We start from the raw sequence: 16945 nt of genomic DNA, 5'->3' as shown, positions 1-16945 counted from the left end.
AATCAATACCAATAGTTATTTGTGTATCTTTTTGGGAAATTATCGTGGATGTTCTCTCTCTCTCTCTCTCTCTCTCTCACACACACACACACACACACACACTTTTTCTCATAGAGATGGAAACACTTGTGTACTATGCTTTTTTTACCTAAAAATATCTAGGTCATCTTAACCATATCAACACACAAAATTTTTCTCACTCTTTTTAATAGTTCTGAAGCTTTCGATTGCATAGAAGTATCTTAGATTACTTCATAATATAGCTAGGGATGGGCACGCCAGTTCCTGGCTTGTGTGAACAACTTTTTAAGGAAGCCTCCTGCTGGCACCAACTCTGTGTCCCTACAGCGACATGTGATTTTAAGCCTGTTTTTTTTTTTAAGGTGATGGTTAATACTGAGTATCAACTCGACTGGATTGAAGACTGCAAAGTATTAATCCTGGGTGTTTTGTGAAGGTGTTGCCAAAGGAGATTAACATTTGAGTTGGTGGGCTGGGAAAGGCGGACCCAACCTTAATCCAGGTAGGCACCATCTAATCAGCTGCCAGCAAGGCTAGAATATAAAGCTGGCAGGAAAAACGTGGGAAGACTAGACTGGCCTAGCCTCCCAGCCTACATCTTTCTCTCATGCTTGATGTTTCCTGTCCTTGAACATCAGACTCCAAGTTCTTCAGTTTTGGGACTCAGACTTGCTCTCCTTGTTCCTCCGGTTGCAGAGGGCCTATTGCGGAATCTTGTGATCATGTGACTTAATACTTAGTAAGCTCCCCTTTATATATATATATTTATATATCCTATTAGTTACGTTCCTCTAGAGAATCCTGATTAATACATCACTCTGCCTAGAATCTAGACCCAATTTTTATATTTGACCTTTTTTTTGGGGGGGGGCAAGGAAAGCCCTTTGGATTGTTTTTAACTATTTTGCCCACATAGCACTAGATAAAATCATAACAAAGTCATGGTCCATGAACAGCAGGATGGAAATTAAGAAATACTAGATCAATAAGCCAGAATTCAAGACAGATAAAATTCTTCTATGACAAAAATCAAATTTATTCTCATTTCTTTGCTTTTGTTCTTTGTCTTTTCCTTCTAAGCCATTACAGGCTGGAAAACTGCGGGCGCTGCTTTCTGGAGTTACCGGTTTTCAGTTTGCCTTATCTCTTATCTAAGCCAGCTCATCAGATGGGGTGAGCTCGGGCTGCATGACCAGCAGCTATAGCTACAGTTGCAGGCAATGGGAACATTGGTTCCAAATGGCCAGCCAGGTGTCAGGACACCTGCCTAGGATGGAGCAGAAGCCCTGTCTTCTGGATGGTGAGTGCTCAGTGCACAGGGTAAGGCTGAAGTTCCCAGGGGCAGGCTCCCTAGGGATGTACCTGGAGCTTCTATCTGCAGAGTAATTGCTGAGCCCAGCTGCTGTTGGGAGCAAGTTTGCCTGGGCTCAGTGTCTGGGCAAGGCAGGACTGCAAGATGAAGATATTCATAACTACAGCAGGAAAGGTCTAGTAGTTCCTTCCTTCCTCAGTTAGGCTTGTAGTTTCTCTCTGGAGTCCTTCACCTTGGTGGGACACTGCCATAATTTAGCTCTGCCAGACTCCCCATAGTCACATTAAATTGTGATATGGCCATCCCTTTGCCTCCCTTGCTTAGAATTCTGGAGATGCAGAAGTGCATTCTATGTATGGCTCTCTGAAAATGAATACTTAAATACTGGAGGAAACACAAACCATTGATGAATGCAGTCACCTTTAAGGAGAGGAGTTACGGCGGGGGCAGGGGGTGGGAGTGAGGGAGGGTGGTGTTCCTTATGAATGTTATACCATGTGAATGTTTTACCTAATTAAAATTTAAAAATACTAAAACATTATCAACCAGGTGCTGTGGCTCACGCCTGTAATCCCAGCACTTTGGGAGGCTGAGGCAGACAGGTTACCTGAGGTTGGGAGTTCAAGACTAGCCTGACCAACATGGAGAAAGCCCATCTCTACTAAAAATACAAAATTAGCTGGGCGTGGTGGCACATGCCTGTAATCCCAGCTACTCAGGAGCCTGAGGCAGGAGAATCACGTGAACCAGGGAGGCGGAGGTTGCAGTGAGCCTAGCTTGCACCATTGCACTCCAGCCTGGGAAATAAGAGCCAAACTCCATCTCAAAAAAAAAAAAAAAATACTAAAAAATTATCAACTCAGTCATTTCTTAGTTCTCTTAAATGTCAGTTTCTCTGGAGAAAAAAATTTGCTCTGAAGTAAGCAAATAAAGGGCTAGATACTCCACAAAAATTGTGATACCTTTGACCAGAATAAAAATATCAGAAATAAATAAAAGTAGGATGATGAGAAGGAGGAGGAAATAATTTCTCTTATTTTTTTGTTGTCTGAGGTGTCCTTTCATCCTATCGTGGCACCTTTTATTTGGGTCTCTTCTCTCCTTAGTGTTTTCTCTATTGTTGCCCAGAGGTCATGTCTCTTCATGTTCCATATTGGATGCCAAAGAGTTTAGTGGAATTTCCTTCTGGGTTATGTGAGAGGCTGAGGGTTGGTTTATCACTTCCCTATACAGACCAGATGGTCCGTATTTATCAAGCTGGGCAAACGCTGATGACCACCCTCCCCCATCTGTTTCTAGAACTCTGCAGTAAACACTAGATTGAAGGAAGCAGCTTAGGCTGAGGATCTAAGCCAGCTGTGCCTTCTCTACTCCTGAACATAAGAAGGCCAATCCCACAGAGCTTACCTGCCCCTAACAGTGGGGACAGAAGGGGACACTAAGCCTGCCCTTAGAAGCACATCCCTTTACTGAACGCTCATAAAGTGGGTACGAATGAAGTATTAAGCTTGGGCCGATCAGATTAGCCACCCTCCTCCCTGGTACCCAAGCAGAGTGGATAGAGGCCTTTGCTGGTGAACTTGGTGAAGTTTGCTCCTTTCCACATGCAAAAAAATGGAAGTAAATACTGCATTCATTAAGGACATAAAGGCAACTGTCATGAAGACTAAAACAATAAATGTGATTTGAAAGTGCTCACAGTTTTAATTCCAAGAGCCATTTCCAAAGTAGAATGGACATTGGTTGAGTGGATATAGAGAGTGAGCAGAGGGAAGGGAAAGACAATGAGTTTGTCAATTGTCTAGTGCCGCTTGATGTGTTTGCTGGACACTCTATGTGTTTGCTGGATAATCTCTTTCTCCTTATTGATCTATCATTTATCAGTCTATCAATCAGCTATCTACCTGTTATCTATGTATTTATCCTCTGTCTATTATCTACCTATCTACAGAGTGAGAGAAAAGAGAGCATGCTCTTAGTCCAGAAGTCCATGTTGATCTCTTCTGGCTTTTGACAGTGGCAGAGATTGAGAAATCATGAGAGCTAGATTGAATTAGATACTGAGAGAAGAGAGAATGAAAACGTCACAGACCCAACACAGAGGAACACCACAGCCTGTGGCTGATGACTATTGAGAAGACTCACATAAAGAGTAGTTTGGTGATCAGGGAGACAGAGCACAGTTTTGTAAGACGCATATTTGGAGGTCCTGGTGGGTGGCGTGACGCTAACCAATGAACATCTCTGTCCCAGACAGCCATCCACACAGATCAGCTCTTCGGATTTTTCCACTGATCACCAATGACCTTAGGAGAGCAGCCGCAGGAGACTGAGAGAGGCAGGAGCAAGAAGGTAAAAGGGATTTTCTGTGATTGATGGAGCAAAGCATCAGGTTACATAAGCACCGTGTGACTCATAAGGAAGAAATGATCATCTCAAGTGGTTATTACTCCAACAAAAGCAGCAATCGGCCAAGGGGCTCTGTTCAGATGCTGTGCTGTATCCCCATAGATGATGGTGCTACAAAAGCCACCATTGTATTAAAGGGAAGAGTCATCCTGAGTGACCGCACATTAGAGAGTGGGGGACTGGCGGCACACCCCATCCTCCCTGCTGCACCAAGAAAGCCAATAGGGCTTGATAGGGGCACAAAAGCATGATTGTTTCCGTCTCTCTGGGGTCCAGCCAAGTAAGCTTAATTAAATGAAAATAATAGGATCTCAGTTCACCTGCAGAGGTGGGAGAAGAGGAATGAAAGTAATCCAAGTTTCCATCAAATGTTTTTTGGTTCATGGCGCAGGTCTCTAATCACCTGATATTTATTGTTGCTCGTTTTTTCCTTCACCATAGCTATTAGAGTAGAAATTTAATTACTGTGATTGAATTATTAAAGGAATCAGAAATACTTTTTGCATAGTAAGCCTTTTCTTCCCCCTGAACTGAAAGGATGCTGGCACTGATCTAAAGAACTTTCCTGTCATCTTGCTATGCCTGAGTGCTGACTTCCAAAGCTTTGAGTCTCAATGCCCTTGACAAAGGTTCATTTAATATATGCTATGTAAACATTAGGGAAAGATGTAAAATAGTGTTATATAAGAACTATATTTTAAAATATTACTGATAGGAAAGATAATGGCTTCTATTTATTATTGTTGTTTTTTGAGGTGAAGTCTCGCTCTGTCACCCAGGTTGGAATTCAGTGGCATGATCTCAGCTCACTGCAACCTCCACCTCCCACGTTCAAGCAATTCTCCTGCCTCAGCCTCCCGAATAGCTAGGATTACAGGCGCCCACCACCAGGCTCAGCTAATTTTTGTGATTTTAGTAGAGATGGGGTTTCACCATGTTGGTCATGCTGGTATTGAACTCCTGACCTCAGGTGACCCTCCCACCTCAGCCTCCCAAAGTGCTAGGATTAAAGGCAAGAGCCACGGTGCCCAGCCCAGATAATGGTTTCTGATGTTTCATGTCTATCCCAGGCATATAATAGAGATTGACAATTATTAAGGAAGATCTGAAGCGGGGAAGCCTTTTAGATTTTTAATTTTTTTTCTTGGAAAAAAATAGCAACAACAACAACAATCATACAAAATACTAGCAGTGGTGATCGTTGGGAAAATAAAAACTGGAATTGTTTCAGCCCTGTTGCTTAGCAAAATTTACAATAAGGCACCCTGATTTTTTCTCAGCGTTATAAACTTGAATGGCCAGTAGAGTAGTGGATCGTTTTTATTTCCAGGTGGACCACTTGAATGAAGCAAGAGCTTGCAAGCATCACAGATTCTCATTTATCTCCCCCCAGATCTACAGTTCCATCCACAGAAAGCCTCCCTTGTCACCAGTGTCTTAGTGGCTTCCACTGTTAAGTAGCCTGAACCGGCATTTCTCCTAGATTGGGGAGTGACTGCACAGTGATGGTGACTGGGTGGTCCAGCAAGCCCTGGGCCCTCTGCAAGTGTTGGTTTGGTTCCTCCTTAAGGAACCTCTCCTGACAGACAAAAGACCACCTGGCTTCGGGAGCGTCAGGGCTTGTCACCTTGTCTGCCAAGTGGCCTCCTTCATTCTTGACTCCCAGCCCATTCTCCATTTGCAGCGGCCTGTGCCTACCTGTGAATTCAATGCAAAAATCGTTTTTTTTCCCTTCTCTAGTCTCAGCTGGGTTCCATGGATGCTGTTTTCTGATCTCTTCCAGCAATTATGATTCTTTGAACAGCTCCCCTGGTGAAGCAACTTGCTGCTCTGCCAGGCTCTTGGCTCCCCTCTCCCGGCAGATAACCCATAGGTCTCACAGACAAGACCCATGCTGGCATCAACGGGTCTGAGCTCTGAGCCCTAAGCAAAGTGCCCATGGGCCCCTGGTACTTTCTCAGTTTAACCATTAGGATTTTATTCCTGCATCTCCACAGAGAGAACAAAGTTAGGGGGTCACTTATCCATCATTCATTCCGTAACTATGGACTAAACATTTGCTAAGCACTAGGCCAGTGTGCCTCTGTAGAAGCCTCTTCATCTATTATCCGAGAAGCTCAGCAGAGGGCACTCCTGTATTACAACAGTCAAGCGCCAGGGCAGTGAACCTGAACCCAGAGTTCCACAGCAGATCTGCAGTGAGAACATGCAAATAATCCCACGCTTACATGTGTATGTGCGAACACACGTGCTCATGTTCTGGTCTTTATTTACTCATTGTGTTCAAGAATGAATGGGATGCTCCCTTTTGCGTTGTATGTTATTAGCCTTGCTCAAGCAAAGATAATAATGCCGTGACGTATTGCTCTAGTCACCAGATTCACTCAAAAATCATTTTAATTGGTGGCTCATTTTATTTCCAAGCCCTTAAAGGGGGGGGGAAGAGAATATTTTAGGATGCAATTTCAAAATGACTGCCAAGTTATTGCATTCTGTTTGCTTGAAATAATTGAGTTCTCTGGATGCAGTCATCTTGATGAAGAATAGAAAGAAGAGGACCTGAAATGTCACTGTCGCTGAAAGAGGAACTCATCTCAGACAGGACACGAGTGCATGATATTCTTTAATAAATGTCTCCTTCTGATTAATTAAAACAAAGTAAGTGGCACAGTGCAGCCAATATTTTCCACTCAGTGGAATTTAGCCATGATGTATGTCCATGAAGAAATAGGCTCAAAGTAGGCCTTGCATGTCTGATGCGAGTGGTAAACGTTACTTTCCTTTTCATAATCCCAGTGTTTTTCAATAGAAATCCATATTTGAAGGAAAGTTACCAGTTGACTCCACCAAATGACATTTTTATGTGTTAGAAGTTAAATTATCAACTGTAAAATGAACTTATCACCTGGTGAGCGAAATTAGCAGGTAGAGTGGTTGCTATTCAATTATGGTGAGTTGCTGTTTAATGGTTCTGTTCTGGAAGGCTCTATTAATGTCTATTAATCTGCTTTTTCTACTGGACAGCGGACAGCTCTTTATTGCTGAACCCTATCGTGGCCGTGCAAAATGGGGAGGCTGCAGTCAAAACCACTGAGGCTCTTGGTCATAATTAGCACAGCACCAAAAACATTCATTGGATACTTTACTAAAACATCTCCCTGCTACCACCTTGAAATCACAGCAAGTCTTGACTAGAGGAAAAGGAAGTCACACAAAGGTAATTTGTGGAAGCCAGATGGAGAGGCTTCCAGTCTGATCTGTCTCTTTCCAAATACCCAGGTCCCAGGCTAGTAAACCACAGGCTCATCTTGGGCTGGTGCTCAGTCTCGGCCCTGTCTGTGGCAGAGAAGAAAGAGAAAGAAGAAACAGTCTTACGAGAAGGTGGCTAGCCATGGGGCAGGCATTAAAGAGAGCCAAGAAAATCACTCCAAAAACACAAAATCCTGTCTCTCCAGGGTTCTCAATAACTGAAATGGCATCATTATGAATTACGCCAACATCTATTGTTTTTGTTGCCTCACTAGAGTTGCTCTTTTGGTGACAGATCCTGGATTCTTGGAGAACCACCCTTTCTGATGTCAGCCCCTGAGCCACATCTATCTGTGTGTTCCCCCCTCCTGGACTGCAGCCCTTGATCCAGGGTGGGCCAGGCAGGCCAAAGGGATGTGTGCTCCAGGCTTTGGTTGGAGTTATTTGGAAAGAGATGTACCTTTTCCTTTCCAGGATCTAAACCAAGGATGTGAGTACCAGGCTGCCAGAGGGAAAAAGAAGCAACACACAGGAACACGGAGGAGGGCTGGAGAGACACCTGCTCTAAACACTCCTTTTGAGCTCCTGGATCTAGCTATGCCTGAAGACCTTTATCTTCAATTTTTCAGTGACGTCAGTGAATACATTTTCATTTTTATTTTAAAAATGACACAGTGCAGCCAGTATTTTCTGTTGAATTTCTGTCCTTCGGTTGGCTCATTTTATTCCTCATTAAAGGAAACAGCATGTGGGTAGAGTGGGGTGTGAGGAAGAGGGCAGCCGGGTGCCCAGTTTTGCGGGTACTGGAGCAGGCGGTGGGCCTCTAGGTTCCGCCTTAGCTGTCACAGGTGCCTAGGCCTTGTTATCTCATCGGGCAGCGCTGGGTGGAATGATAGGCAGGGTCCTTTCCAGGCTGGCACTCCGTTTCCATCCCCGGACCCACTCAGGAGAGTGGATGTCTGCCCCGGCTGCCCTCTTGGGAATTCCAAGGGTTGGGAGGCGGGCTTGTCCTATGGCACCGATGATATCCTATGTTTTTTTGTGGCTTGTGAACTGAAGAGGATTAAGTATTTTTCTAAAATTCTAGCTTTTACTCATAAATGATTAACGTTTTCATTTTCTTCCCCCTTGACCCTGTTTCCAGCGTTTCTGTCTCATAAGCTAGATCTGGGAAGATGTGGCCGCCCATGCTGTGGCCGGCTGTCTCCGGGGCATCTCTCCCGGATCAGTGTGTTTGCCGTAATATACTCTGTTTTCTCCGCACCCAGAGAAGATATGCATTTGTTACGTGTTTACAAACCAGAAGAAAACTACTGAATTGGGATGACAGGAGGTGGAACCCGTGGGATATCAGTGTTTGTGACCCACAGTGCCACCAGCTCCAAGCTGTAGACACATTTTTTCAGCCCCTGGGTCTGGTGCTGCCATTTCTGCGGAGTAGTTCACCTGCGGGCAGGTGGTTCTCAGTTCCCAAAGTCGGGTGGCAAGGGGTGCTCTCCCGAGATGCTAACGCTTCCCCTGGGATGTCAGTAGAGTTGATGCGGACGAAATGAGGCCGCCCAGGGGAGTGTCTAGGACGGTGAGCTGTCCGAGTTACTTAGGGCAGGTAGGGCTTCTAACCCCCATCGCGGCCTAGGATACCCATGCCGGACCTCTGCCCCAACAGCCCCCACCGGGCAAGAAAAGCTGAGCCGCCAAGGTGCCCTGGGCACAGGCCTGCGCTCTGGAGGGCGGCGCTGGCTGTGTGTAGCCCCCTGGTGCCCAGGCAGGAGGCGAGCCTGGGCGTCAAGGGGACCAGAGCCAGGGCCGGCCGTGGCGCGAGCCTGGGTGGGTAGGTGGGGACGCGACCCGCTGGGTCCAGAGGGCAGGCTGGCGGCTCACCGAGGCCGGCCTCGTCCGGTCCCTTCTCCTGGGGGTTGGAGGCCCGGACCCCGCCGCCCTCGCTCTCCCAGTCTCCCTGGGCGCCGCCCTGCCCGCCTCGCGCCCAGAGCTGGGACCCCGGGACCCACTCCCCCGGGCAGGCTGTGCCGCCCACAGCTGCGGCCCAGGGCAGGGCGCGGGCTCGGCCTGGGCGGGGGTTCCGGGAGCCACGAGCTATTTTTGCAAACCCGTCAGCCGCTGGGGAGGAAGAGCCGGCTCCGGGCCCATTGTGTGTGCGCGGCGCGGGAGGGGCCGCGGAGGCGGCGGGGACGCAGCGAAGCGCGCGAAAACGGCCGGCGGGGTGGGGAGGACCGCGCCTGACCCCCGGCGGCGGGAGGGGCGGGGCCCGGGCGGGGCCTGGGAGAGGGGCGGGGCCTGGGCGGGGCCTGGGCGAGGGGCGGGGCCTGGGCGAGGGGCGGGGCCTGGGCGAGGGGCGGGGCCGGGCGCCCTTTGGCCGCTGCAGGCTGACGGCGGCGGCGGCAGCGCGGGGACTGCGGGGACTGCGGGGACTGCGAGGCGGCCGCGCCGGCAACGACTCTCGGGGAAGCCCGCGCTCCGGGAGCGGGAACGGGAGCAGGAGCGGCCCCGCGGCGCCGCCCAGGCCAGAGGCGAGCGCCGGGAGCCGGGAGCGCGGAGAGCCCGGACAGCGGCGGGAGCGCGGGGGCGCGGCCCGAGGAAGCCACAGAGCGAGCCCCGGCCTGCGGAGGGCGCGAGCCTCCCGCGTCGAGCATCCCAGGCGGCTTCGCAGGAGACAAAGCCGCGCGCAGAGGCGCGATGCCCGGCGATCGCGAGCCGGGCCGGCGAGGGCGCGGGGACCGCGGCGTCTGAGCGCGCCGAGCCGTGCGCCCGGGGGACCCAGAGCCCCAGGCCGGGGCGGGTGGCGGCGGCGGGCGGGGCCCAGGTGCGCCGGGCCGCGTCGGGTCCGTGACTGCTCGGGGGGCGGCGCCCTCCCGCCGCAGCCGCAGTGGCCGGCGCCGCAGCCAGGAGCCATGGGCAACATCTCCTCCAACATCTCGGCCTTCCAGTCCCTGCACATCGTCATGTTGGGCTTGGACTCGGCCGGCAAGACCACGGTGCTCTACCGGCTCAAGTTCAACGAGTTCGTGAACACGGTGCCCACCATCGGCTTCAACACCGAGAAGATCAAGCTGAGCAACGGCACGGCCAAGGGCATCAGCTGCCACTTCTGGGACGTGGGCGGCCAGGAGAAGCTGCGGCCGCTGTGGAAGTCCTACAGCCGCTGCACGGACGGCATCATCTACGTGGTGGACTCGGTGGACGTGGACCGGCTGGAGGAGGCCAAGACGGAGCTGCACAAGGTGACCAAGTTCGCCGAGAACCAGGGCACGCCGCTGCTGGTCATCGCCAACAAGCAGGACCTGCCCAAGTCGCTGCCGGTGGCCGAGATCGAGAAGCAGCTGGCGCTGCACGAGCTCATCCCGGCCACCACCTACCACGTCCAGCCGGCGTGCGCCATCATCGGCGAGGGCCTCACCGAGGGCATGGACAAGCTCTATGAGATGATCCTGAAACGCAGGAAGTCCCTCAAGCAGAAGAAGAAGCGGTAATGCGCCCGGAGCGACCGGGGAGCGAGCGAGTGCGTCAAGAATGAATGGATGCATGGATGGATGGATGAGCGAGAACCCGCGCCCGCGAACAAAGACAGCGAACCAAAGCGATGCTTCGAATTTTTAAAACGGAATCTCTGCACCCAAATGCAGGACTGGTGACTTAAGGAGCTGCGAAGGCTGATTACCGGCCTGCTCTGGACCTGCTCCCCCGCACCCCACCCCCAGCTCAGGGGACCTTTTGTCTGAACGCCAGAGCTACTGACGGGGTCGGGGGGCCGCGGTGGGGTGTGGAAGTGCCGGTCCTGCTGTCTGCCCTCCCGGCCCCAAGTGGAAGGCTCTGTAGGCGGAGAGACAACAGCGATTTCTTCCTACTCCTGAAGGGCCAGAAGTTCAGGCTGCCCCGCCCCCACTGGGGGGATCGCACCTGAGTTACCTGAGGTATGCATTTCCCAGAACCCTGGGCGTACCCACCTAGAGGGGGCATGTTGGCTCTGGGGGGACCACCTCCTTGCATTCGGGGGCTGTGAAGCTGAGTAATTTTCGGTCACAGGGCAGGACCCTGTTGAAATTTCATTTGTCCTGCTCTCTGGGCCCAAAGGAGGGGTGGTTTGGGTCATCAGAGGACTGCCTGGGACCGTGCAGCGGGCACGGAGCGCTGTGCTGGCCTGGCTGGGATGGCAGCGGAGATGCCCTTTTCCTGGTGCTTTGTGGTGGCTACAGAAGACCAGTTTTGTTGAGAACTGATTTTCAGCCTGGAATCAGACACCTTCCAGATGGTTTGGACCCTGTCCATGTGTAGGTCATTATCACACAAAGAGACCAATAAAAATAAGAAGAAGAAAAAAAAGACAAACTATTGGAGGTGGTGGCCAATGATGCATTTACTGTTTGCAGGATAGTTAAAGGTGTTTAAAGGGTAAGGCTTTTGGTGTAAATGCTGGATGGAGTGTGTGTGTGTGTGTTTGTGTGTGTGTGTGTGTGTGTGTGAATATAGGGACCTCCCTCTGTACTGTGTAATCGGCATTAATATCTAGACCCATATGCTTGGAATTTTAAATTCTCTTAGCCTACTGATTGGTTTGGATGAGCACACCAGCTGCAGATGTGTGCTGAATTGCAAGATGGTATTTTTTTTTTTTTTTTTAACAAGGGATATCTCTTGTAATACTAACCGCGTGATGATGGGTTTTCAGACATGCTTTAAAAAAAAAAAAAACTTTTACAAATGAATACTTACCTTAGAAATATTCACCTTAGGAAAAAAGACTTTGCTCTGCCCTTTTATATTCCTTTACGCTGCAAGTGGCGACATGTTCAGATTTCTAATTTGGTTCATTGTGGCCTATCTGGTTTAAGTATTTCATTAAAAATGTCTCGTTAGAGTATTTGATGTCATGCACCAAAAAAATAAAACCCCACCTTGTTGCAAAAGCTGACCTCGTTGCTTGGAATTAAAAGAGAAAAACACAAGGATGAAGAAAAACACAAGGATGAAGTCTTTCCGAATTCATTCTTGTGGGAACTGGCCTATGGAGCCAGCCAGCACTTTGGGCAAATGCAAACAACGAGTGCTTGAGATAAAAGAAAGCGTGACGTCATGGTCACTGGTACTCAGGCACTTCATAGTTTACTTGAAAGAGGCTTTGGAAAATAGATAAAGTGAAAGAAGAATAAATACATATTTTTAATAATGTAATTTTAAAAATCCTTTATAATCAGGACTGTGTCTTGGTTTGCAGAAGCTGTCATTTACCCTGAAACACAGTATCAAAAGGGAAACTTAAAACATACTGTTTGATGTTTTATTTCCTCTTAGAATCCATGTTTTCAGGTAGAATTATGACTTTCCCCCCATTGTCACACATTTCTTTACGAAGGAGGCCTGTAGAAATTGGATATGATCATGCTTGATGGAGCATGTGAGTTAGTCAAATTATGAGTCCATACCTATTGTTCATTACACACCGAATGTTCATTTAAGAACCAGGGGCAGAAGTTCTGGCTTCCTGCTTGAAACCCAATTCTTATATGAAATTTTTTAAAGCAGAAACCTAGCAGCCCATCTGCTTTTTCTCTTTTGTCGGTGTATTTGGTACCCCTCCAATGCTGGTCTTTTTGTAGAAACTCAGTAGAGAAAGTCTAGCTAAGCAGTGTTGAAAAGCCTGCAAGATTTCAGTTTACATATCGACAGCATATTCACTGATTTCTAAATGGGCTGGTCCCATCATCTGAAGATTCTGTATAGAATTATTAAAAAAAAAAAATCCATCTTTCTTTATTTTCTTCACATGCAACAATTTCTTAAGCACTTTGACATTTTGGTAGTTCCACACTATTGAGAGAATAATATATTTATTTTGTGACATTGCAGATGCCAAATACTGTAACCTTCTCGTGCTAACAATATTAGGTTCAAGATCACTGTTCAAATCCTGTCATGCTTTAAAACTGATGCGAGATGATTTTGTTTTTTGCATAATCAATACTTAAGGGTGCAATCAACTGTTAGTCATTGTGCAGTCAAGTAAAGCCCTGTGGTGTATCAACTACTAGTTATGAGTCTCAGTTGATTTCTGTAATGTTTGACCTAATAATAGCCCATTTCATCTCTGACCCAACAGAGGAAGCACAGATCAAATCACCTTGGTGTGGTCACTGAGGGGAGGCGGGGGGCATGGGAAGCCCCCCCCAACCCCCCCCCCCCAGTATATCGATGGGTGACTTATTATGCTTTCTGCCCTTTGGCGAGTGAATGGTTTTACCAGAGAGGAAGTTGGCTTCCCTATGTGAGCTTTGGAAATGTTTTCTAATAGACACAGGGAGGCCAGTTTTGTTTCAGAACAATTTTCTTCCCAAATTCTCTGTTCTGGTGTTGGGACTGTGTGCCCTGGTTTCTGTTTTCCTTTCTACTGCTGTAATTCTCTGTCTCAACCACCCTCCTCTTTTGTTTCCATAGCCTTTTATAATGCATATATGATGCTGTGAACAGAAATAAATTATTTATACAATCAAATGACTGGGGAGATTTTCTGTGGATTTTTTTTTCACATTGCTGGTATTCGTTCTCTAGGCCTCTGCTGAGTTGGGGGATGGATCACAAGATGGTGTCTGAGTTCTAATCGGTTCTAGGCCTATATCAATCCTGTCTGCTTTTCTGGTGCCAGGGCCTAGCTCTACCTCGAATGGTGACTCTGAACGCTAACGTGCAGGAGTCTGTATGCATTTGAGACTCATTCGCTTGTGCCTGTCCCTCAGCTGGGTGCCCTGCACTGAACCGTCCCAAATCCTTTAGGAAAATGGCCTCAATGTCCAGTCCTTCCTCAGCACTCTCATTTACTGAAAAGGTCATGAATTGATAATTACTTCAAAAATGTAATTATATAAAATTGGAAACAGCTATGTACTAATATAAGAACGCTAGGAAGCTACTGAGTATCTTGGCTGTGTCTCTCTGCTCAGTACGTGGGCTGAGTCTATGATTTTTGAGTCCAAGGCTTGAGTTCTCTTAAATAGCAGGTGTGGTAAGACCCTCACACTCTGTAGATTCTGCAGTGAAAAGGTCCACTTTCTAGAGAAAAAGGTGATTGGGCCAGAACCAATAGAACCTTGAATGGGTGCAATGGGTAGCGCTTGGAGGCACCTGACAGCTGTGAAGCAACAGGCTTACTCGTGACTAAGTGATGGTTAAGACCCGAGAGGGGTGTGGGGTCTCTTACGCATGGAGCCCAAAAGAGCCAGTTCCAAATTCTGACTCAAGTGCTTAGGGCCCTGTGATTTGCTCAAGTCTTTTCTCTCTGAGCCTCAGTTTCCTCATATGTAAAATGGGATCATAATGATACCTCAAAGCGTTGTTGGGAGGATGAAGCGGGATAATACAGGTGAAGCGCTTAGGCCCATGCTTGGCACACAGCAAGTGCTCAGTAACTTTCAACGTGTTGTCATGGGCTGCCCACAAGATGTGGAACGTGTGATAACCTAGCCCTCCTGCAGGCCTTTAAATCAGGTCCTTGCAGTCTCCCCTGTAGCCACACTTCTTGGTATCCTCATCCCGCTAAAACCTAGGCTGCTGACTCTCGGCTGGAGCCAGAGTGGAGTGAAAACGAGCAGCGGGAGACTCTCTGATCAACCCAGGTGGTCTTCTCCTCCAAAGGTATGACAAGCTGAATTAGGTGTCAAACATAGGCTGCCAGATTCTTAAAGCCATTACTTCCATACGTCCCATATCACTAGGCTGTGATCCCCTCAAAGCAGGGAGTAGCTCTTTAATTGCTGGTGTCTAGCCTAGTACTGAGCATATAGTAGCTGCTCAGTAAACATTGGCTGAATGACTTAATTTCTGACAATTAGTTTTAGTCATAAACTTTAAAATAGGCATTAAATAAAATTACTATCTCCTGTTAAATATTTAAATGAAAATAGACAAAATATTATTATTCTTCCAGATCAGTATTGTGAGATGAATCATTGCTTCAATCAAGCATATTGAAACTTACACATTGGTGAACACATTTGTGGGTTTAGAGGTTTTTCTTTAAAAATGAGCATGGCTTGACTTTAATCATTCACATTGCTGCAGGAACTAATTATTGGGACCTGGATTACATCCAAAGGACACGGATGCTGTTTCTGAACCCTAAAAAAACGGCTGAAAAACCACGTAGGAACTACTGTGGCTCCACAGGAGTAAAAATACTGAGAATCAAAAGAACCAAAGACCAAAACCCTTGCTTTATGGGGCAGCCTTAATTTAACCTTGATTCAACAAATACATTCTTGGGGAGCCAAGTGACGTCTGATACTTAGACGACATCAATCATTTTATGTTTTCTAGAAAATTGACTCCAAGTGGCCCCATCACTCTGACCACTAGTAACTGAGGAGGTTGACGTTAATCCTAAACCACCGTCCTATTTCCCCCCAATCTGATCTTTTTCTTCAGGGTTTTGATTCTTCATTTCTAAGTGTTTTTGGTAGACCAGGGATGCCTGGCCCTACCATGTTGTGTCTTTATGCTTGTCTCCAGAGATTGGGTTCTTGGAACAATCCTGTGACCAGCGTGACAGACTGTTCCCATGTCACAGTCGTGGCAGCAAGGAAGGACAAAACTATGTGCATACAGCTGATGTGAAGATAAAAGCTTTGACTTGAAAAAAGTAAGAAGAGAACACATGCAGAACTTGCCAGTCCTTGATTTAGCAGCTCTCTGGCTGCCCAGATGAATAACCTCTCCTCTGCTTTGTGTCCTGATGTAGGTCTGATGCCCACAGCCTGGCATTTGCCTGCCAGGAAGGAATCCGCCATCTCAGTTGATATGCAGGCATTTCTCTCCCCTCCTCATTCGGCTGTCTCGTACATGTTCACTTATCCTTAAAACAGCCCTCTCCTTCTGGCTCTCCCTGGCTCTGCTGAAACTCGTTTAAAATAGAACTTGCACAAGACATTGGAGCATTTTATACATTGGTTTTGCACCCGTTCTGAACTTAAGCGTGAGGCTGCGTCAGTTTCAGAGAGGAACTTGCAATGTGAGGGTTTCTGAGAAAGTAGCCTGCTGTTTCTCCCCCAAGATTAGAGGTGAGAATGAAAGGTCTGTGTTACTTACTCCACCTGAGTTTTCAGAATATGCAGTGGCTTTCTTTGAATGGTACCACCTTACATGCAAATCTGGGCATGAACTGCTCCTGATGAAGAATGTAACTGACTGCATTCTACACAGAGTATGGCAGCATGGCACGAAAGAAGTAATCTAAACAAGCGATTCTTAAAGTTGTTTTTATAGCATGCCTTTTAGAGGACAAGCATCTCACTGGCATTTGTTAATTAAAATTACTCTAGCTAGTATCATTAAGCACAGCCTGGTTTATAGTCCTTGTTAGTCGTGGACGATCATGGTAATAGACATTGCAGCCTTTCTGGAGGGCTTAGTGTATGCTAGGCACCATGCTAAGTGCTTCACATGCTTGATAATTTTTCCTCCCAAAGTCCCAAGAAATCAACTAATTTTATTTGCACTTACAGATGAGGAAACCAAGGTTAAGAGGACATTGATTAACTAATCTTCTGCAAGGGTGGAACTATTTTAAGCCCCAGATCCCTTCAACCCAAGGGATGGGCTCCTGGAGGCTCCACTAATCTGCTGCTCTTGGATCGGGAAGGTTCTGCAGTTTAAAAAATCTGGGGCTTTGGGCCAGGTGTGGTGGCTCACACCTGTAATCTCAGCACTTTGGGAGGCTGAGGCAGGTGAATCACCGGAGGTCAGGAGTTTGAGACCAGCCTGGCCAACATGGTGAAACCCCTTCTCTACTAAAAATACAAAAATTAGCAAGGCATGGTGGCACATGCCTGCAATCCCAGCTACTCAGGAGGCTGAGGCAGGAGAATCGCTTGAACCCTGGAGGCAGAGGTTGCAGTGAGCTGAGATCGTGCCATTGTACTTCAGCCTGGGTGACAGAGCAAGACTCTGTCT

The 16945-nt window shown here is 47.7% G+C and overlaps 1 protein-coding gene across 1 annotated transcript; it reads left to right on the top strand.

Annotated features, from left to right (window-relative positions):
• The first annotated feature begins 9400 nt into the window (after positions 1 to 9400).
• ARL4C (ADP ribosylation factor like GTPase 4C) lies at positions 9401 to 13495 on the top strand. Its single transcript, XM_017537720.2, has one exon. It carries the CDS (start codon positions 9901 to 9903, stop codon positions 10477 to 10479), a length of 579 nt encoding a protein of 192 aa, XP_017393209.1. The 5' UTR covers positions 9401 to 9900; the 3' UTR covers positions 10480 to 13495.
• Positions 13496 to 16945: the final 3450 nt, after the last annotated feature.

The sequence above is a fragment of the Cebus imitator genome, unplaced genomic scaffold (genome assembly GCF_001604975.1).
Source record: "Cebus imitator isolate Cc_AM_T3 unplaced genomic scaffold, Cebus_imitator-1.0 Scaffold106, whole genome shotgun sequence".
NCBI lineage: Eukaryota > Metazoa > Chordata > Mammalia > Primates > Cebidae > Cebus > Cebus imitator.
This window is presented reverse-complemented; position numbering and strand designations above follow the sequence as displayed.

Excerpts from the sequence above, each read along its gene's own strand:
- ARL4C (XM_017537720.2), top strand. The coding sequence starts at position 9,901 with ATGGGCAACATCTCCTCCAACATCTCGGCCTTCCAGTCCCTGCACATC.